The sequence below is a fragment of the Castor canadensis genome, chromosome 6 (genome assembly GCF_047511655.1).
Source record: "Castor canadensis chromosome 6, mCasCan1.hap1v2, whole genome shotgun sequence".
NCBI classification, from domain to species: Eukaryota; Metazoa; Chordata; class Mammalia; order Rodentia; family Castoridae; genus Castor; species Castor canadensis.
Window position 1 is genome coordinate 41,197,623 of NC_133391.1, and position 21,126 is coordinate 41,218,748.

General features: G+C 46.0%; 1 protein-coding gene and 1 long non-coding RNA gene across 2 annotated transcripts in view; one reads left to right on the forward strand and one right to left on the reverse strand.

Moving 5' to 3' along the window:
• Nucleotides 1–9,484, reverse strand: part of Ninj2 (ninjurin 2) — a 39,724-nt gene extending 30,240 nt beyond the window's left edge. The window contains 1 exon segment of the mRNA XM_074076331.1: nt 9,240–9,484. Within this exon segment, the coding sequence (XP_073932432.1) occupies nt 9,240–9,410 (171 nt within the window). The 5' untranslated portion in view covers nt 9,411–9,484.
• A 4,207-nt stretch (nt 9,485–13,691) lies between these two features.
• Nucleotides 13,692–17,540, forward strand: LOC141423871 (uncharacterized). The gene is made up of 4 exons (XR_012448640.1): nt 13,692–13,791; nt 14,411–14,652; nt 14,945–15,050; nt 15,340–17,540. It is a non-coding gene; the product is annotated as an uncharacterized lncRNA (long non-coding RNA).
• Nucleotides 17,541–21,126: the final 3,586 nt, after the last annotated feature.

Here is a 21,126-nt window from a genome sequence, read left to right on the forward strand (position 1 = left end):
CGTAAATATTTTCTTCCATAGTGTAGTGTTCTCTCTTTCTTTTGTTTTTTCTTCTTTCTTTCAGGACCCAGGGCCTTGCACATGCTAGGCAAGGGATCTATACCGCTGAGCTATACCTCAATATCTGTAGTTCCTACCACCAAGAGCCAGATTCCCACTTCCTTTTTACCTTTTGTTTAGTACTGGAATTTGAACTCACGGCCTACACCCTGAGCTACTCCATCAGCCCTTTTCTGTGGTGGGTTTTTTTGAGATAGGGTCTCAAAAAAATGTTGCCTGGACTGGCTTTGAATCATAATTCTCTTGATTTCTGCCTCCTGAGTAGCTAGGATTACAGGCCGGTGGCCTGTCATTTTTACTTTCTTAATGATGTCATTTGAACACAATTTTTTTTGTCCATACTGGAGTTTGAAATCAAAGCCTTATGCATGCTAGGCAGGTGCTCTACCACTTAAGCCATGCCTTCAGCCCTGAACACAAACATTTTATTTATTATTCATTTATTTATATTTTATGTGGCAGCACTGGGGTTTGAACTCAGGGCCTCAGGCTTACTAGGCAGGTGCTTTTACCTCTTGAGTCACTCTGCCGGCCCCTGAACACAAACCTTTCAAATGTTCATGAATCTTAACTTATTTTTCCTTTTGTTCTTTATGCTTTTGTTGTCATTTTTAAGAAGACTTTGCCTTATGAAGATTGACCCATTCTTTTCTCCTAGGAGTTTTTCAATCTTAACTTGTGCAGTTAGGTCTACAATCCATTTTGCATTAACTTGTGTGTATGGTATGAGGTAGGGGTCCAACTCCATTCTTTTGTATGTGGTTATCAGTGGTCCCAGCATCAATTGGTACAAACAGGACTATTGAATATGTCTATCTTTTGGCCAGGATCACACAGTCTTAACTACCATAGCCTAGAAGTAAATCTTGAAATTAGGGCATGTGAGCCTTCCAACCTTCTTTTTTTTTTTTTTTTTTTTTTGTTCTTCCATTCAGTTTTATTTATTTTTTTTCATTTTTCTTTTATTATTCATATGTGCATACAAAGCTTGGTTCATTTCTCCCCCCTGCCCCCACCCCCTCCCTTACCACCCACTCTACCCCCTCCCTCTCCCCCTCACTCAATACCCAGCAGAAACTATTTTGCCCTTATTTCTAATTTTGTTGTAGAGAGAGTATAAGCAATAATAGGAAGGAACAAGGGTTTTTGCTGGTTGAGATAAGGATAGCTATACAGGGCATTGACTCACATTGATTTCCTGTGCGTGGGTGTTACCTTCTAGGTTAATTCTTTTTGATCTAACCTTTTCTCTAGTACCTGTTCCCCTTTTCCTATTGGCCTCAGTTGCTTTAAGGTATCTGCTTTAGTTTCTCTGTGTTAAGGGCAACAAATGCTAGCTAGTTTTTTAGGTGTCTTACCTATCCTCACCCCTCCCTTGTGTGCTCTCGCTTTTATCATGTGCTCATAGTCCAGTCCCATTGTTGTGTTTGCCCTTGATCTAATGTCCACATATGAGGAAGAACATACGAATTTTGATCTTTTGGGCCAGGCTAACCTCACTCAGAATGATGTTCTCCAATTCCATCCATTTACCAGCGAATGATAACATTTCGTTCTTCTTCATGGCTGCATAAAATTCCATTGTGTATAGATACCACATTTTCTTAATCCATTCGTCAGTGCTGGGGCATCTTGGCTGTTTCCATAACGTGGCTATTGTGAATAGTGCCGCAATAAACATGGATGTGCAGGTGCCTCTGGAGTAACAGTCTTTTGGGTATATCCCCAAGAGTGGTATTGCTGGATCAAATGGTAGATCGATGTCCAGCTTTTTAAGTAGCCTCCAAATTTTTTTCCAGAGTGTCCAACCTTCTTTTTTTAAAGATCATTTTGGCTGTTCTGGGTTTGCTGAAATTCTGTCCAAAGTGTAGGATCAACTCCCAAAGACATCAGCTGGGACTCTGATAAGGGACTGCATTGAATTTGTAGAACAACTTGGGGAGTATTGCCATCTTAGCAACAGTAAAGGGATTTTTAAAAAGTATAAATTTCAAGGACAAAGATTGAGAAAGGAAACAAGCAGAACAAGGAGGAGTAAATGACTTGGCCAAGCAAGAAGCAGACAGGAACCAGCAGGACACAAGCAATTCTGGAAGGCTCTGGATGGGGAGGCACAGGTACCAAAGAAGGAAGGAATGAGGAAGGGAGCTGAGGAGGGAGATGGGCAGTGCAGCTCACCCCCCTCCCCAGCTTCCCTCCACCTCTCAAAGCTGGTCACAGGTCCCCCACCAGGCAGGAGACCAGAGCCCGGTTAATTCTTAGTGCAGTGCTCTTTCAGTGTGCCCTATCAGCTGGTTTAGGTCCACGATGTTACCAATCTAAATCTGATATGCATAGGAAGTAAGCAAAGGTACATAGAATTTTTACAGAAATATAACATAACCTCAGTCTTCATGCATGTGACCAAAGGACTCTTCTTGCTGAACAGGGTCCAGGGTGCAGTGGGAGATGTGGCCTAGACCTACACAGTAGGACCACATATGGGAAGAAAGGCTGACATTTCATCACAAATGGGTTGAGAAGGGCAGTGCAGCATGCTGACAGGTATGACTGGGAGCATGCTTGGGCCAGGTTGAGGCAACTGGCTCAGTCTTCATTCTGACCAGTGGTCTGTCCAGCCTTCCTCCACCCTCACTCCAGAAAACTAGCAGCTAGCCTTCTACCCTCCCTAATACCATCCCCTGACAGGTGTCTAGAAGATGGCTGGCACAGTGACTCAAGCAGTAAGAGCACCTGCCTAGCAAGCATAAGGCCCAAACCCCAGTGCCACAAAAAAAGAAAAGAAAAGACTAGCCAGGAGCTCTGGCATGCACCTGCAATCCCAGCATCTGGGGAGGCTGAGGGGGAGGATCGTGAGGGGGAGGATCGTGAGTTTGAAGCTTGCCTGGACTCCATAGCAAGACCATGTCTCATCAAAAAAAAAAAAAAAAGAAAGAAAGAAAAAGAAAAATCCAAAGCAGAAAAGGACAAAGACTAAAAATGGGCTAGTAGAGTGCTTCATTACTGTGTGTGACGCTCTGGGTTCCATTCCAGCATTAAAGGAGGAGTAAAAGAAGGAGAAGAAGAAGAAAAGGCCCAGAAAGAAGTCATTAAACAAACATTTGGCCAGGTGCCATGGCTCACGCCTGTACTCCTAGCCACTTGGAAGGCAGAGATCAGGAGGATCGTGGTTCGAAGCCAGCCCCGGGCAAATAGTTTGTGAAATCCTATTTCAAAAATATCCAACACAAAACAGGGCTGGCAGAGTGGCTCAAGTGGTGGAGCACTTGCCTAGCTAGTGTGAGGCCCTAAGTTCAAATCCTCCCAGTACCACCAAAAATAAAAATATATAGACTTCTGGAGTCCGCTCAGCAAAAAAAGAAACAAAACCTGGCTCGAGTCCTTTTATATCTTTACTGTGAGGTCCTCGTAGCCAAACCCCAGCCACGCACATAAAGCTTCAAATAAGCTTTACAGGTTTTTTGATGGTTTTCTATGAATCTGATTCAGAACTCAAAAGCTTCAAAAGGCACAATGATGCAGCCCACTCCCTCTGACTGAGTCTTCCGGACGGTTTCGTGTCTCACTCATATGCATAGAGATCCTAGGAGAAAGACCAAAATAAAGAAATAAGAGGCGAGAGAGAATGCAGGGAGCAAAAGAAAAGTTCAGAAAGAAAAATAGAACTAAAAAAAAAAAAAAGAGAGAAAGCACTCTTAGAAATTAAAAATGTACAATAGTGTGGAATCATCACAATGAAATTCCCTGCTTTTCTTTTCTTTTTCTTTTTTTTCTGGTGGCACTGGGGTTTGACACAGGGCCTCGCCGTTGCTAGGCTGGTGCTCTACCACTTCAGCCACTCCACCAGCCCCCCTCCTATTGTTAATGTATGAAAAATAAAAAAACAATTATTTAAACACAAAGTATAGAAAAAATATGAAAATTAAATATTCACTTTGAAAACTTACAAAAAGAAGTTTATAAAATCTCACAGAAGCCAGGCTTGGTGGTGTGTGCCTTTGAATCCCAGCACTCAGGAAGCTGAGGCAGGAGGATCACAAGTTCAAGACCAGCTTGGCTACAGAGTAAGACCCTGTCTCAAAAGAAGTTTTTTTTAAAAAACAAAACAACAGCAACAACAAAATGTCACAGAAAATAAAACAGAGATTGAGATGGAAAATTGATGCAAAGAGTAAGAAAATTAAAGAATCAGGTCAAGAGAACTAACATCTTCATAACTGGGGCTTCTGCTGGGTGCCGGAGGCTCACACTTGCGACTGGGAGGCCAGCCTAGGCAAATAGTCCAGGACACTATTAGCAAAGCAAGGAGATTGGAGGTGTGGCTCAAGTGGTAGAGCACCTGCTTGGTTAGCATGAAGCCCTGAGTTCAAACCCTAGTCCCTCCAAAATAAAAAAAACTGGGTTTTCAGGTAGATTGAAGAGGGGAAAAAAGAGGGGACGAGATTCTTAAATAATTTGCACTTTTTTTCTAGAGCAGAGGACACAAATTTTCAGATTAAAAGTGTTTGTCAAGTGTTTATTATAATGAATGAGAAAACATTTGCCCACCCCAAGCCACATCATTGTAACCTTTCAGAACTGGAGGTCCAGGAGAAGAATCTAAAGCCTTCAGGTACGACACACAGAGGACAGAAAATTGAAAGTCACTGGATGTGGCCACAGGCATGCCAGGATGCGTGTGTAAAAAGGATTTCAGCTATGTTAGTGTACGCACATTGTACTGCTTTTGCTTGCTGTCCTAGGAAATTACTGGAAGATATAAGCCACCAAAACAAGAGAGTCACACGGGGAAGGGGAAGAGGGGCGATGCACAGGATTGCGGGTAGAGGTTCCTTGGCACTGAGCAGAACCAAGGGAAAAGAGAAAAAAGGGGGACTGTGGGAGGCAGAAGGCAGAGCGTTAGGCTCTCTGGCTTAGCATTGAGAGATGCCCATCTCCCCCCAATAAATTCCTCTTCTTGCTTACCTGGTCACAGTGGATCCTCGCCACTTGCAACCAAGATACTACTCAATGTCTTGCTACTCAAGGAATTAGCTCCAGCAGGCTCAAAATTAATCTGGAAGCTTGATAAAGTATAAATCCAGGCCTCCCACAGACCTACTCTACCAGAATCTCCTTTTTTTTTTTTTTTAATTTCCTTTATTCATATGTGCATACAATGACTGGGTCATTACTCCCCCCTCCCCCCCCCCGCCCCCTCTCTTCCCTCTCAGAATCTTCTTTATTTTTAGCTCTGGGGATCGGACCAGGGCCCTGTCCAGGCTAGGCAAGTCCTCCACCCACGCCCAGATTCTACACTTTAATAAGACTCCCAGGAGATTTGTATGCACATGAAAGTTCGAAAAACTCTGTCCCATATATCTACCTTGCAAGGTAGGGCACTGGGCAAACAAGAGATAACCTGTAAAACACCTGACCGCACAGTAGGTGCTCTGCAAGTTATTCTGATGGTGACAAGGATTATGGCAATGACGGTGACAACAATGACTGAACTAGAAATAACACTGGAATACATTGGAATTGCAATCTCAGGAAGCACTCCTAGGACCATAGCAGATGACAGCCCTGCACCAAAGCACACAACCAAAAAGGCAGAGGCACATTATATCAGAAAAAGTCTCAGCTGTACTCTCGGATGCTGGCAGCTTAGTCGACCCAGGTGTAGACACTGGAAGCCATTAAGAAAATCCACCTCTCAGGTATGGCAATTGGCTGTGAGTAAGGAACTGCCAGTTGACATCTGGGATGCCACTTGGCTGGGGTTATGCTTTCTCAGCAGAGCAAAGCCTTCTGGCCCTGTGCTCACAAAGTAGGTCAGGAGAAAATATCCTGAGGTAGGAGCTCCTGATTGCTTTTTCAGGCTGAACCCTGTGGCCCATCAGTCTGGGGGTGGAAGGGAAGGGGAAGGAAAGGAGGCTGGGGGGGGTCTGCGCAAGTTGCATCCCATTCTTGGCAAAAGCAGGTTTTCCTGGCTCCAGTCCTTTGGCCTTCGGCCACCTTCTTTGTGGTGGGGGTTCCGCTGATTTTTCCAATGCTGGGCAAATTTGAATGGAAGCTGGAATTGTAAAGATTTGAAAGGAAAAAGGAAGTGTGTTTAGGACAGCTGGAGTCCCATCTCAGCTGTCTATGTGCTGTGACCAGAAGATGAATATCCAAAGTTTGGACCTTTCTCCAGGAATTATTGACCATTCCTTTCCTTTCCAATTGTGCCTCAATCACATGACACTATTCATTCTCTCTCTTTCTCCTCTCAAAACCAGGGTTTGAACTCAGGGCTTTTGCATTTGCTAGGCAGGTGCACCCTACTGCTTGAGCCACACCTCCAGTCCTTCATGACATGATACTTAATCCTTAAGAGTCTACCAAAAAAAAAAAAAAAAGACACAGAGAGAGAGAGAGAACACCCCAGCTTTCCAAGAATTTATACAATAGAGTCCCTGATCCTTTAAATGTATATATATATATTTAATTTTGCTTCTTTATTTGGTGGTATTGGGGTTTGAACTCAGGGCCTTGCACTTACTAGACAAGTGGTCTACCACTTGAGCCACTCCCCAGCCCTAAAATACCTGCAGGAATCTTACACTATTCAGTAAGAAACTCTGCCGTCATCCAGGGGCTATCCCTGTGATGCCGGCCATAGTTACCAGCTCTGTAGCCACCACTGCAGCAGGAAAGGCCAACTGTGACACTCACAGAGTAAGAAACACTTTTAAAATGTGCTTACCTCCTGCCCCACACTCTTCTAAGTGCAAATTTTAACTCATTTAATGTTCACACAACCCCACAGGATTAAATGCAATGTCAATGCCCATTTTACAGATGAGAAAACCAAGGCATGAAGAGATGAAGTGAGGTCACATAGCTAGTAAGTTGCTATTAGTCAGCTTCCCATTGCTGTGACAGACACCTGAGGTGACCAACTTAAATGAGGAAAGATTCATTTGGGCTCATGGTCTGAGAGGCTGCAATCCATGGTCGCTTGGCCTTTTGCTATTTTGAGGTAGCATACGGGATGGAGAGTGTGTGAGGGAGCAAAGCTGCTCACTCCATGGTGGCCAGGCAGCAAAGAGAGAGAGAATAAATAAATGAATAAATAATAGAGGGCTAGTGGAATGGCTCGAGCACCTGCCTAGCAAGTGTGAGGCCCTGAGTTCAAACCCCAGTGACGAAAGAAAGAAAGAAAGAAAGAAAGAAAGAAAGAAAGAAAGAAAGAAAGAAAGGGAAAGAAAAGAAAACATTAAAAAAGAGAGAGCAAGGGATGGGGATCCCAATAGCCCTTTCAATGCCATGTCCCTAATGACACCCCACAATGACTTCCTCCCATTAGGCCCCACCTCCCAAAGGTTCTACTGCCTCGCAATAGCACCACAGGCTGACGAGCATATGGTGTTTGGGGGGGCATTTAAGATCTGAACCATAGCAATGGCAGAATTGAGATTCAAACCTAGGCAGTCTGGATCCAGAACTCCTGCTCTGGAGGAATTCCATCCGTGACACGGGTGCACCATCACCATGGGGGGCAAGGTGTAGGCAGCAGCACTCCCACTCACCAACCCCCATCTGAGTCTCACCAAGCCACCTGGTGCTAGCTAAGTACTCAAAGGCAGTACTCTAGGGGCAAGGGCAGAGCTGTCAGAAGGCAAAGATCGGTGTCACTCAGCGCCATCACTTACAAAAGGACAACGGCAAAGCTGACTGATGCAGAGCACAAGTCCCATCCTGGAGCTTTCCAGGTTTAATCTTCCCGGAGGTGCTGGCTGACCTTATGCAATTCCTGTTGTAAGTAGACTAAGTGATCTCAGCTTTTGTTTGTTCATTTTTTTTGGTTTGGTTTGGCAGTGTTAGGGATGGAACCCAGGGCCTTGCATTTGCTAGGCAAGTGCTCTTCCATTTAGCCACATCCCAGCCCCTGTTTTGTTTTGTTTTAGTTGAATCTGGACAACACTCACTGAAGAGTTTCTGTGTGTACAAACAAGGTGTTAAACCAGGTACCAGGGGCCACAGAGATGAATAAAAGGCAGATTTTATTTATTTATTTGCAGTACTGGGGTTTGAACTCAGGGCCTATACCTTAAGCCCCTTTTTTGTGATGGGTTTTTTTGAGATAGGGTCTTTAAGGTCTTGAGAACTATTTGCTGGGGGTTGGCTTTGAACTGTGATCCTCTTGATCTCTACCTCCTGAGTAGCTAAGATTACAGGCATGAGACCTTTCCTTTTTTATTTTTTGGTTCTGGGGCTTGAACTCAGGGTGTCGGACTTGCTAGGCTTGCTAGGCAGGGGTTCTACCACTTGAGTCACTCCACCAGCCCTGAAAGGCAGATTTTGCCTTCATAAACGTCACAGTCCAATTCTTTTCCACTTTATAAGTGCTCTTAAATTGAGCAAGATATTATTGTGCACATACTTTCTCTCTCTTCTCTCTCACCTTCCTTTCTTCCATCTTTTTTTTTTTTTTTTTAAATCAGGGTCTGACTGTTTACTCCAGGCTGGCCTGGAGTAATCCTCCTTCCTCAGCCTCCAGAGTGCTGAGATTACAGGCATGTACCACCACACTGGGCTCCCCTTCTTTAAAAAGAAAAATGGGAAATGAGGGGTGAAGATGGAAGGTCACACAGTTCAGGCAGAGTGTGACCCCAAGCTGACTCCTAGCCCAGAACTCTTTCTGCACCCATCTCTCTTCCCTCATCCTGTAATCACAGTGACTAAAAGCTACAAAGTCCACCTTGACTTTCTAACTTCCCACAGTCATTTTGCCTTCGACATCCTGACAAATGCAAACACATGTGCAGTGCAGGACACCTAAAGACAGAATCAATGCTGTTGTGCCAATGAAAAACAGCCTCCTCTGGAAGTCCTACTCTTTTGCCCCAAGCCACACCTGGCACAAAGCAAAGACAAGACACCATATGCATCATGACTCATTATTGCGTCTGCTGACTCGGAACTGAAGCCTTTGCCCCACCAAATAATTACTGGCAAACAGGAAACCCTGCTCTAAAGATAAGGTCAGTCTTCCAGCTGAGAGGAAGGGGGCAGAGGGCACAACGTTCTGTGTTTTTGTTTTTTTGAGGCCAGCCTAAACTGGCCTCAAACTTGTGATCATCTTGCTTCTTCCTCCCAAGTGCTGGGATTATAGGCATGCACCACCACACCCTTCTGTTGGACACCCCTCCTACCTCCACAGGATCCATCAAAGCAGCCAGCCAGTTCTGTGCATACAGCAGGCACTCGAGCCAGCTTTCTGGTGGGTTAGTTGTCTGAATCAGTACAGCTGCAGGATGGGGCTGCTCGGCAAGGACACAACATGTGGTCTGCAGCCTGAAGGAAATGACTTTAGCCCCTCTCATTTAGCAGAACTGGGTTGTGACTAGGAGAACCACAGCCCTGAAAATATGTCCTTTAAAGAACTCTGTGCTGTCAAATTCACTTCTGCAATCTGTCCAAAGAACTTCCTTCTCGGTGCACTAAGTTAGGATAGGGGAAGAGGCTATAATCACAGGGCCTTTCTGGAAATGGCCTGAAAGTGCCAAAGGACTGTAGAAGTCATGTAGTCTCAATGACTCCTGATCGCCCCTATGGAGCGTTCTCTGGAGATATTCTGAATGCATGAACCAAGATGCAGAGGGAGAAGCAAACATGAGAGTCAGCAGCCCTGGAGAGGCCAAGGGGAGAAGCTACCTGGGTTGTTATGGGTTTCCTAGTTTCTGATCCGGGCCTTTGTGTGGCCTGATCTCCCTGCCCGAGACTCTAAGAAACCCCAACTCTTTGTAATAAACTCCCCTCTTTGGTCTGAGAGGTTTTTGGTTCATTTTCACTGCCCATAACCAGAAGTGCCTAAGTCTCTTCTGGTTCTGTAAAGATGTGTGTCCTGGCACACCAGGGGAGGAGACCATGCCCCTGAGTACACCCCTTGGCACACTGGGTCTGTCTCATCCTTGCAATGAAAGAGGACTCTGAGGTGAACTAGATGTAGTTATAGATCGATTGCCCAATTAGTTGGTTGTCAGGTGGGTCGATCCATGGATTTGCCAGAGGACGCTAAGCAGGCCCTGTGGAACCACAGCACTAGGGGTGAAAGGGACAAAAGGTGTCAGGCAAAGTGTGCCCAGAGAGGCTTGGTGAAGTGCCCAAAGCCATGCACTCAGTGGCAGTCCTGGGCTGGACTGCAGGCTCATTTCTCCTCCTCTTCCATCCTGGCTGGTCAGCTTTGGGGGGCTCTAAGACCCCAGGAAAAGCCCCAACTCCCCAGGCAGCTATGTCAAGCCTGCCATTTCTGTGTCCCAGAGAAAACAAAATGTTACCCTGTTTGGGACTTCTTCTCTAATCCTCTCAACACACTCACACTTTTTGGTGGTACTGGGATTTGAACTCAGGGCCTTGCTCTTGTTAGGTAGACACTCTACCACTTGTGCCACAGCCCTAGCCCTTTTGGCCTTAGTTATTTTTCAGGTAGGGTCTCACTTTTTTTGCCCAAGCCAGCCTGAACCTCCGTCCTCCTACCTACGTCTTCCACCCTAGCTAGGATGACAGGTGAGGGCCATCAAATGGAGCTGTTTTGCTGAGATGGAATCTTGTTAACATCTTGCTTGGGGTAGCCTTGAACCACTATCCCCGATCTTCACCTCCTGAGTAGTTGGGATTACATGTATGAGCCACCATACCACATATCTTAAAGAATAAGCAGTTTTTCTGGTTAGCAGTCTGCAAAAAACTGAAACTAGATCCATGTATATCACCCTATACCAAGATTAACTCAAAATGGCTCAAGGATCTTAATATCAGACCCCAAACTCTAAAGTTGATACAGGAAAGAGTAGGAAATACTCTGGAGTTAGTACGTATAGGTAAGAACTTTCTCAACGAAACCCCAGCAGCACAGCAACTAAGAGATAGCATAGATAAATGGGACTTCATAAAACTAAAAAGCTTCTGCTCAACAAAAGAAATGGTCTCTAAACTGAAGAGAACACCCACAGAGTGGGAGAAAATATTTGCCTGCTACACATCAGACAAAGGACTGACAACCAGAATATATAGGGAACTTAAAAAACTAAATTCTCCCAAAACTAGTGGACCAATAAAGAAATGGGCACATGAACTAAACAGAACTTTCTCAAAAGAAGAAATTCAAATGTCCAAAAAACACATGAAAAAATGCTCACCATCCCTAGCAATAAAGGAAATGCAAATTAAAACCACACTAAGATTCCACCTCACCCCTGTTAGAATAGCCATCATTAGCAACACCACTAACAACAGGTGTTGGCGAGATGCAGGGAAAAAGGAACCCTCTTACACTGTTGGTGGGAATGTAAACTAGTACAACCACTCTGGAAAAAAATTTGGAGGCTACTTAAAAAGCTAAACATTGATCTACCATTTGATCCAGCAATACCACTCTTGGGGATATAAAAGATACAAAAGACTGTGACGCAGGTTACTCCAGAGGCACCTGCACACCCATGTTTATTGTGGCACTATTCACAATAGCCAAGTTGTGGAAACAGCCAAGATGCCCCACCGCTGACGAGTGGATTAAGAAAATGTGGTATTTATACACAATGGAATTTTATGCAGCCATGAAGAAGAACGAAATGTTATCATTCGCTGGTAAATGGATGGAATTGGAGAACATCATTCTGAGTGAGGTTAGCCTGGCCCAAAAGACCAAAAATCGTATGTTCTCCCTCATATGTGGACATCAGATCAAGGGCAAACACAACAATGGGATTGGACTTTGAGCACATGATAAAAGTGAGAGCACACAAGGGAGGGGTGAGGATAGGTAAGACACCTAAAAAACTAGCTAGCATTTGTTGCCCTCAATACAGAGAAACTAAAGCAGATACTTTAAAGCAACTGAGGCCAATAGGAAAAGGGGACCAGGAACTAGAGAAAAGGTTAGATCAAAAAGAATTAACCTAGAAGGTAACACACGCACAGGAAAGCAATTCGAGTCAACTCCCTGTATAGCTATCCTTATCTCAACCAGCAAAAACCCTTGTTCCTTCCTATTATGGCTTATACTCTACAACAAAATTAGAAATAAGGGCAAAATAGTTTCTGCTGGGTATTGAGGGGTGGGGGGGAGAGGGAGGGGGCGGAGTGGGTGGTAAGGGAGGGGGTGGGGGCAGGGGGGAGAAATGACCCAAGCCTTGTATGCACATATGAATAATAAAAAAATAAATTAAAAAAAAAGAAGCAGTTTTTGTTCAACAGAAGGAGCAATGTCTGCACCTCTGCCATGCTGCAGGCACTGTGTGTAGCACTGTCCAAGTGCTATTCATTTAAAACCTACAGGGCCCATTTTCCGGGGGAGGAAGTGAGGATAGAAAGGTTGTGTGGCTTGCCTGGAACACAGTGGGGAAGAATGGTACTTGGGAGGCACCCTAGCTGGTCCAGCTGGAAACCCAGTGTTTTTTACACAACACTCTCCTCCCTCCTAAACATTAATCTTTAGTGCTCACTTAAAAAAATTATTAACATATAATCATCGTGGGGGGGGGAGGGATTCATTGTGACAATTCTGAATAGCCTTACATTGTACATAGGTTAGGTCACCCCTCAACCTGCTCCCCCCACCTTAATACCACTTTTGCTTTCACTTTGAAGTCTTCTCCATGGGTTCAGGACTTGATCTGAGTGGACAGTACTGGGCTGAGACCCAAGAGAAGTGGCTGGGGAGGAGTGTCTGTCGGTGTCCATGGGTGGCTCGGTAGGTAGCAATCTCCCCTCACAGCCCTGCCTCTCTGCCGCCTGCCTGGGCGCCCTCCTCCACTTGCTTCTGACCACCTCTCCTTCCTTAGATATTCTTTAGTGCCTGTGATCTCACATAGACCCTGCCTCTCTCTGTCCTCAACAGAAAAATCTTCCTTAGTGCTACCTTGTCCACAGAAGTCATCTGCTTGGCTCATTTTTAATCCCAGAGAAGTAAACAAAGGTCTCGCACCTCAGGGCTCAGCCTGCCTTTGTTTGAGCTGAGTGTCTGTCTAGCTCAGGTTCCCAGAGCCTAAGGGCAGGACTAGGTCTTCACACGCCGGGTGGCACCCACTGTCAGTGCTCCATGAAGAACAAACAACTGTCATGCAAAGACAAGGAAGCTACCTGGCATGGGAGGCTCCCATCCTGAGCTCAAAAAGATGGAGGTTGAGGTCCTGACCTTTGCCATTCAGCACCCAGGCTCATGTCCCTGACACTGTCACAGGGACTCTAGGATGGTTCTGACACTATGGTCTCTCTGAAGAATCAGGGGTGAGCAGTTTGTTGGGATGTGTAAAGATGTGAGGTGGGAGAGGATCCTCTCAGAGTTCATTGTGAATTATGGAAATAGCCTATAGTTAACTTTCCCTTCCAATAAATGAGTTATTCTCCAAGGACAGTTGCAAGTCCCTCAGGAAGGTACATCAGAATGTTTGAATGTGAAATGTCCTCCACAGGCTAATGCGCCAAAGCCTAGGTTCCCAGCTGGTGGCAATATTTTGGGAGATTGTGGTAACTGTAGGAAGTTGGGCCAAGCTGGAGGAAATAGGTCACCGGGAGCAGATTCTTGGGGAGTATCGTGTTCTGAGCCCCTGCCTATCTCCCTGCTCTCGGCTTTCTGTTCCATGAGGTGAGAACTTCCTCTGCCACCATGATGTTCAGCCCAGCTGCATGGGGAAGCAACATGGACTGAACCCTCTGACACTATGAGCTACAGTGAATCTTCCCTCCTCGGAGTTGCTCTCTCAGGTATTTTGGTGACAGTGATGCAAAGTAGCTAATACAGGGTGACAAATGATAACATGTTGCATTCACCAAAAGAAGCATGATTTGTTTTAAAAAAGGACCCCGTCCTTGGGAAGGTTGTGTCTTCCCATCCTTCAAAACCCAGCTCAACGGCCCAGCCCTTGGGAAATCTTCCTTGACTAAACGTATCCCCAGTTCTCAGTTCTGCCAAAGTCTCTGGTTCATTCCACCAGCACAGCATGTACCATCAGGTGTTACCGAGGGTTACCTGTGAGTGTGACTGTCACTCCATGGGTGACATGCTCCCAGAGCATGTGCCTCACATGCTTTCACATTTTTGGGTCACCTGGCAGGCAAGCAAAGACTGACACAGAGGTATTGTGGATTTAGGAAGCAATGACTAGAGAGAGTGGGAATCCTCACTGAGAGTCACAGTGTACATGGCAGGGGATGTCACCAGGGGAAAAGGCTACAAGCTCTACAGAAAGGAGTACTTTTAAGGTTATACATGTTAAAAAAAAAAAAAACATCTAATTTGCAGAGATAGATGAAGTTCCCAGGAAGGTTGAGGACTGGTTGAAGGAAATTCTGAGTCTGAAAACCATTTCAAATGATTGCCTAGGCTAGATCTTGAGACAGAGTCCTGAAGCCTGGCCAGGAAGACTCTGGGAGCAGCCCTGGCCTTCAGAAAAAGAGGAAGAGAGAAGGAAGTCAAGGCAATGGTAATAACCTGTCATTGGGATTAACCGTGTCAGGCTGCTAAGTAACCAGGCTGTGTCCCTGTCACTTACTGACGTCTATACCTCCTGGTTCCTTGCATCATGTTGGTGAACTGTGGACTGCATCAATGAGCACAGGACTGAGGTATGTCCGGGGGCTTGGTCTTGGGAGTGTACGTGTCTGGATCCTTGGGTGGTGGCAGAACAAACTGTTCAGAGTTAGAAGGCTAGACAGTTGTCTGTGTGGGTGCTCTCTATTTTAGTGCAGAAAGTGGTTGCTTTGGTTCTAGGGACAGAACAGTGACAGTGTTACAGCATCACTCATGCCTACCCCATCTCCAAATAGGAAAGGTCAAGATGCCAAAAACAGGGACTTTGTGAGCAAGAGATGGGCCCAGTACCTACTCACAAATTATTATTTAAAACATTTTTTACAGGAAATCAATGTGAGTCAACTGCCTGTATAGCTATCCTTATCTCAACCAGCAAAAACCCTTGTTCCTTCCTATTATTGCTTATACTCTCTCTACAACAAAATTAGAGGTAAGGGCAAAATAGTTTCTGCCGTGTATTTAGGGGGTTGGGGGGGAGAGGGAGGGGGGGGAGTGGGTGGTAAGGGAGGGGGTGGGGGCAGGGGGGAGAAATGAACCAAGCCTTGTATGCACATATGAATAATAAAATGATAATAAAAAAATAAAAATAAACCATTTTTTATTATCATATTATTGTTGTACTGGGGGTACAGTGTGACATTTACAAAAGTGCTTACAATATATCTTAGTTACATTCACCCCTCCATCATTCTCCTTTACTCCCCCTTCCCCCATTCCAGCTCATAAATTGGAAGCAAGATTCCTATGGTACGAGGAAACTTCTGGATACCACTCTCCTCCTCAAGCCTTTAAGACTTGTTCAGGGTGGAACGCCCTGTCACACAGCAGCTGCTTGCATGACCTAATTCTGAAGACAAGAATGCCTAGTGAAGGCAACAAGGGATTACAAGTTGCTGCGCAATTACTGGCGTCTCTGGCTCTTACAAAGCTACAATTGTCTCCAAGTCACTAAGAGTGTGGTCACCTCTGTTCTTGTCCTAAGCCCCTCACCTAAGCAAGATAGTTGTAGGGAAGCTTGGTTTGAGGTAAAAGGACATCAGAAGGAGAACAGTGGTGGAGGATTACGGCGATGCTTTGGATCTTAAATGTCCCTCAAAGGCCCATCTGCTAAAGGCATGTCACCTGCCTATAGTGCTATTAGGAATGGGGCCCAAAGGAAGTAAGTTAGGTCATTGGGGGTGTGTCCTTGAAGGGGATGTTGGAACCCTGGCCCCTTCTCCTCTCTCTCTCTCTCTTTCTCTGCAGTACTAGGGTTTGAACTCGGGGCCTCATGCTTGCTAGGCAGGTGCTCTACCACTTGAGCCACTCCGCCAGCCCTTTTTTAATGTTGGTTTTTTCCAGACAGGGGCTTACGAACTATTTGCCCAGGGCTGGCTTTGAACTGCAGTCCTTCTGATCTGTGCCTCCTGAGTAGCTAGGATTACAGGCGTGAGCCACTGGCACCCAGCTCCTTCTCTCTCTATGCTGGCCACCATGAGGAGAGCAGCCTCTGCCACACTCCCTGCCATGATGTACTGCCACTGCAGGCCCAAAGCAACAGGGCCAAGTGACCACGGACTAAAATCATGAGCCGAAACAGACCTTTCCTCCTTATAAGTTCATTATTTCAGATATTTTTGTCATAGCAATGGAAAGCTGACCGACACAATTACTTAGCAGTCAGAGCCTGTTATCCCTGACAGACACTCCTCAGATCTCTCCCCTGGAACTAAGACTGAGACTCCATGCTGGGAAGCTCTTTCTGATGCCTGCTTCCCTATATCTATGACCTGAGCATTCCTTCTATAGCAAATGATGAGACAAGTGTTCAAGTGTCCTGGCCAGAGCACAGTTTGTCCCCTTTCTTCCTACGCTTGTAATTAGACTGGAGGTGTGGCTCAAACAGTAGTATTCCTGCTTTAGCAAGCAGGAAGCCCTGAGTTCAAACCCCAATCCCATCAAAAAATAAAAATAAAAAAAGATTTAATTGGGCTGGCAGAGTGGCTGAAGTGGTAGAGTGTGGCCTAGCAAGTGCAAGGCCCTAAGTTCAAACCCCAGTACTGCCAAAAAAAAAAAAAAAGCAAAGTAAAAAAGAACCTCAACGGAACCTATGCTTGTAATTAGGGAGTATCTGGGAAGCTCTAGTTTAGTCTAGCCAGGTGCCCGGGGCTGATGTCTATAATCCTCGCTACTCAGGAGGCAGAGATCAGGAAGACTGAAGTTCAAAGACAGCCCAGCAAATAGCTTGTGAGACCCTATCTTGAAAAACCCCTTCAATAAAGGGCTAGTGGAGTGTGGTTCAAGTGGTAGAACACCTGCCTAGCAAGCGTGAGGCCCTGAGTTCAAACTCCAGCACTACAAAAAAAAAAAAAAAAGATCCAGTGCTTTTTCTCACAGTCCCCTGAGCTCACAGGGGTAGCTACTGCATTGAAGGGTCACACAACCCAGTACCCAGAGGGGCTTGAGGGTGTCCTCACTCCCGGCCCCCTGCCCATGGTGTGGGCATGTGTCCTGCTCTCTTTACTCATTCCTCAGGATGTTCTGATTTCCTCACCACAGGGGTTGAAATCTGATTTCGCCACCAGGGTTGGGTAACTGCCTGGGCTGTAGGGTTAGGATCCTGCTTTCCAGGAAAGAGTCTCCTTCAAGGTTGTTCTGAAGCCACTCATTCTCCAGCTTTCATTTGGAAGCGCTGGCTCCATGTGATGAAAGGTAACTCTTTCTCTGGCCATTGCCACATCCACACCCAGCTCCCACGTGGAGGCGGTGCTGGGCTCTGGTCAGGACTGCCAGCTCTGAGGCTACCTCCCTGCACGTGACTCCTGGACCTGGCTCTCGTTAGCGTGCGACCTTGACCTTATGCCCCCTGTAAAATGATGTTCGGAACGGCTCCTTATCTCACAGAGATGTGAGGATTAAATGTGATGATTTATTTCTAGTGCCTGGCAAGTGCTGGTGAAGTGTTTTTATTTTGTGAGAAATTTTGCCCCATAGCCACCCTGTGGACTGAGATCAGCAAGCCGACGGGATCACTTCTCATGCCTCATTCTGGGCCTCAAAGCACCCGTGCTTTCTCACAGGGCCTGGGGGACAACGTGTAAGTCACAGAAGAGGCACAGGAGTTCACCGGTTCCAGACAGGATCGCGCTGTGGGACAAAAGTCTTCCTTGGCCTTCCTAAGATCACTCACTTTCCTTCCCTCAATTTAAGATGATTAGATAGTTGATTGCCATTTTCAGTCTTTTCGAGCAAGAATCTCACTCCCCACTCTAGCAGGGAGCCTTGATCCATGGCAGGGCAAGACCTGCATGGATCAGACCTGGGGCCTGTGGGAAGGCTGCTGACCTCTTCCACGCCCTCCCATGGTAGACAACACTTCTATCACAGCCAGTCTCAAGTTGGGGCTTTAGGAAAGAAGCCTGGTCCCCGTCCTGCCAGCCCCAGACAAGAGCCATAGAGGGAGAAAAGGAAGGGAAAGGGGCCAAGCACAGAGAGCTCTTTTCCATTTTCCAAGATTTGTCTATCTAAAGAGCCCACCTTCCTTCCCACTTCCTCTCCCACAGAAATGATCGGAAGAGGGCTGGAGGTGTGGCTTAGAAGTAGAGCACTTGCTTGTTGGTTCAATCCCTCATGGAAGGAGAAAGAAATCAAACCAGCTGAAATGGCGATCCTCTCCCCCTACAATCTCCTCTTCTTTCTCTGGACCATGCTTGTGGGAAGGAATAGGAAGTCACTTTACAAAATACTTCAAGCTCTTGGTTCAAAAACTGGGGAGTCAAATATTGCATTTGCATATGATTTGCATACCCCCCAGATCTTCCTTCACTGGGCACAGCGAGCTTTCTGGGGGCATTTGCTCCCCGATTCTGGCTTTGGCCTGGGATGGATGCTTTACCTCCCGGTTCCATCATCCCAGTCAGTAACCTAGCTAAGTCATTCAGCTCTGTGTCCTGAAAATATGAACAATAACCCCTACCTTGCACAGAGGGAGGTCCTGAGGTGGCTTTGGTTTTTGTTGTTGGGTTTCTGCAGTACTAGGGATTAAACCCAGGGCCTTCTTTCAAATGCTAGACAGGTGTTCTACCACTGAGCTCCACCCCCAGCCTTTTGTAAGGATTTTAAGATGAGCTAATAGAGGTGAAGTCATTTCATAAACTGTAAAGAACAGGTGACATTTTTCAGATATTATTATTATTAGCAATATTGTTTAGTGAATAATAGCACTTTGGTAGTCTGAAAGGGATGTCACACTTTCCAAGGGTGACAGGGGAGAGTCTGATTATTGATTTAATGTCCAGCTGCATTAAAAGGCCCCCCTTGCCCCACTGTGAAGTTCTCTGAGAACTTATAGGAACTCCTGGCTCACAGTGCAAAAGTTCAGGCATGACTTCAGCCTGTGGCTAAAAGTCCTGTGGGAGGTCCGTGGTGAGGGGTGGGTGCTGGCATGTTGAGAAGACAGTGTGTTGTTCTGGGACCCTAAAGGGATTTTAGGACTGTGGAATGTTGGGGCAGGAAGGAATTTAGTGATCAATTGTGCCCAGTCTCTCCATTGCACAAATGAAGAAACTGAGGTTCAGGGGCATAATTTAAGACCATCAGCAGGCTTCCGTGAGCGATCTGGACGGTGAAGGTCAGTCGAACAGCACTGTGGCTGGAGGGCTCCTCACTCACAATGCCGAAGGTCGAGACTCCTGGAAGACTGAAGTGTTGGATCAGGAGCTGAATTGCCTCTTACCCCAGACATCTGTCTCAGGCTGTAGAGAAAAAGAGGCTCTTAGCCTCCCAAGGTATCAAAGGTAAACACACTTGGTTCACAGGGACCCTTGAGACAACGACAGGAGTGGAGGGGTGCCACAAACCCCTTCCTCCATCTCTTGCTTTTAGTCTACTGCCTGGACTCAGGTAGCGTTAGAAGACTGAGATTTCACAGAAGAAAAGGGTGCACACATTCCTGGTAAACTGTGGAATTACCGTGGAGTAATTCCTGGGGGAGAAAGGTAGCAAAATAACTTGGTTTTAAGGAAGACCCAGGAGTCCTGAGCGGGGCAGAAAGCAGAATTTGCACAGTGGTGACCATCGGCATCTATTCAATCTTAGCTTTGGAGTTTTGAAGCCTTTCGTAACTGTGTGGCATTGGCATTGACCTCTCTAAGCTTCGGTGTCTGATCTGTAAAGTGAAGACAATGATAACCCACAACTCACTGGCTTATAGGAAGGACTACGTGAGCTAAGGATTAACCCATGGCTTGACGCCCTCAGCCCACAGCAGCTATGGCACTGCTTTGTGTTTCTGTTTGTTGCCAAGGCTTGGGGAGTGCGGCAGGCTCTCTTATGTGATTGTTGATCAGATCAGGCAAGCTTGGGTGAGTCTGTCCTTCCCTAGAGTGCCCTTTGGTTACCTCTTAGTGAGGGGAGAGCGCAGGAGGGAGTGTGGGGGACTGTCGAGTCCATTCCACAGCTGTGTGAGCATCGCACAAGAGCCCAGGAGATAGCAAGAGATCTCAGAGAACTTCATTGTGCAAGACCACAGTTTCATCAGTAAAGTGAGTGCTTGCCGGGCACTGGTGGCTCATGCCTGTAATCCTAGCTACTCAGGAGGCAGAGATCAGGAGGATCAGGCTCAAAGTCAGCCTAGGCAAATAGTTTGAGAGACCCTTTCTTGAAAAATCCCATCACACACACAAAAAAGGGCTCATGGAGTAGCTCAAGGTGTAGGACCTAAGTTCAAACCCCAGTACCACAAAAAAAACAAAACAACAACAAAAAAAAACCACTTAAATTAGACCAGTGATTCCTACTTTGTTGGAAGAGGAGGGGGCCCTGGGTTATAGATGGGGGTCTCTGAATCCAGATGTGTGCCAAACATCGCCTGTAGACTAAATAAATAATACATCTCACACATGGATGCTGTGCTGTTTTTCAAATGCTAGGAGTTGCTGCAGACTTTCTAATTACATTGAAAAAGGATTGTTGACTGCACTGTAACTTTTGATCAGTGTGTAGTTTTTCATTTATGGATCCTCAAAGTACAAGTACAGTGACTTGGAAGAATCCAAAAAAGGTTTTAAGGTGTTAAAGAGGTACTTGAAAAGCCAGGCTCACATTGTGATACGTAAAGGACATACTCCACCCTTAGGTTTAGGGCCAAGGCTCCTAATTCCAACCTAGTGAACAAGCACTCCTCAGTCCCCTGTTAGCCTGAGTCCCCTTCTTGAACAAACAGCAGCCACTAGAAATGGTTCCTCTGCAGCAGTGAAGACGGAATGGGAGGTAGAAGGACCAGAAGTAAGACAAATGTCACCTAAACAGAGAAAGAAATGCTAGTAAGAAAATCTAGGGACTTCTCAGATTCTGTCCCTGTAAAGGTCTTTTTTGAAAGGTGACAGTCACTTCCCTGCATTTGCCATTGTTTTCCAATGCATACACTTGCCACACATGGGAAGTGGGAGGAGTTAGAATGTCCTCCAAAATCCCCCAACACCCAGGTCCCACCTCCATCCTCTAGCAAAATGCGTATTTCCAGGCAT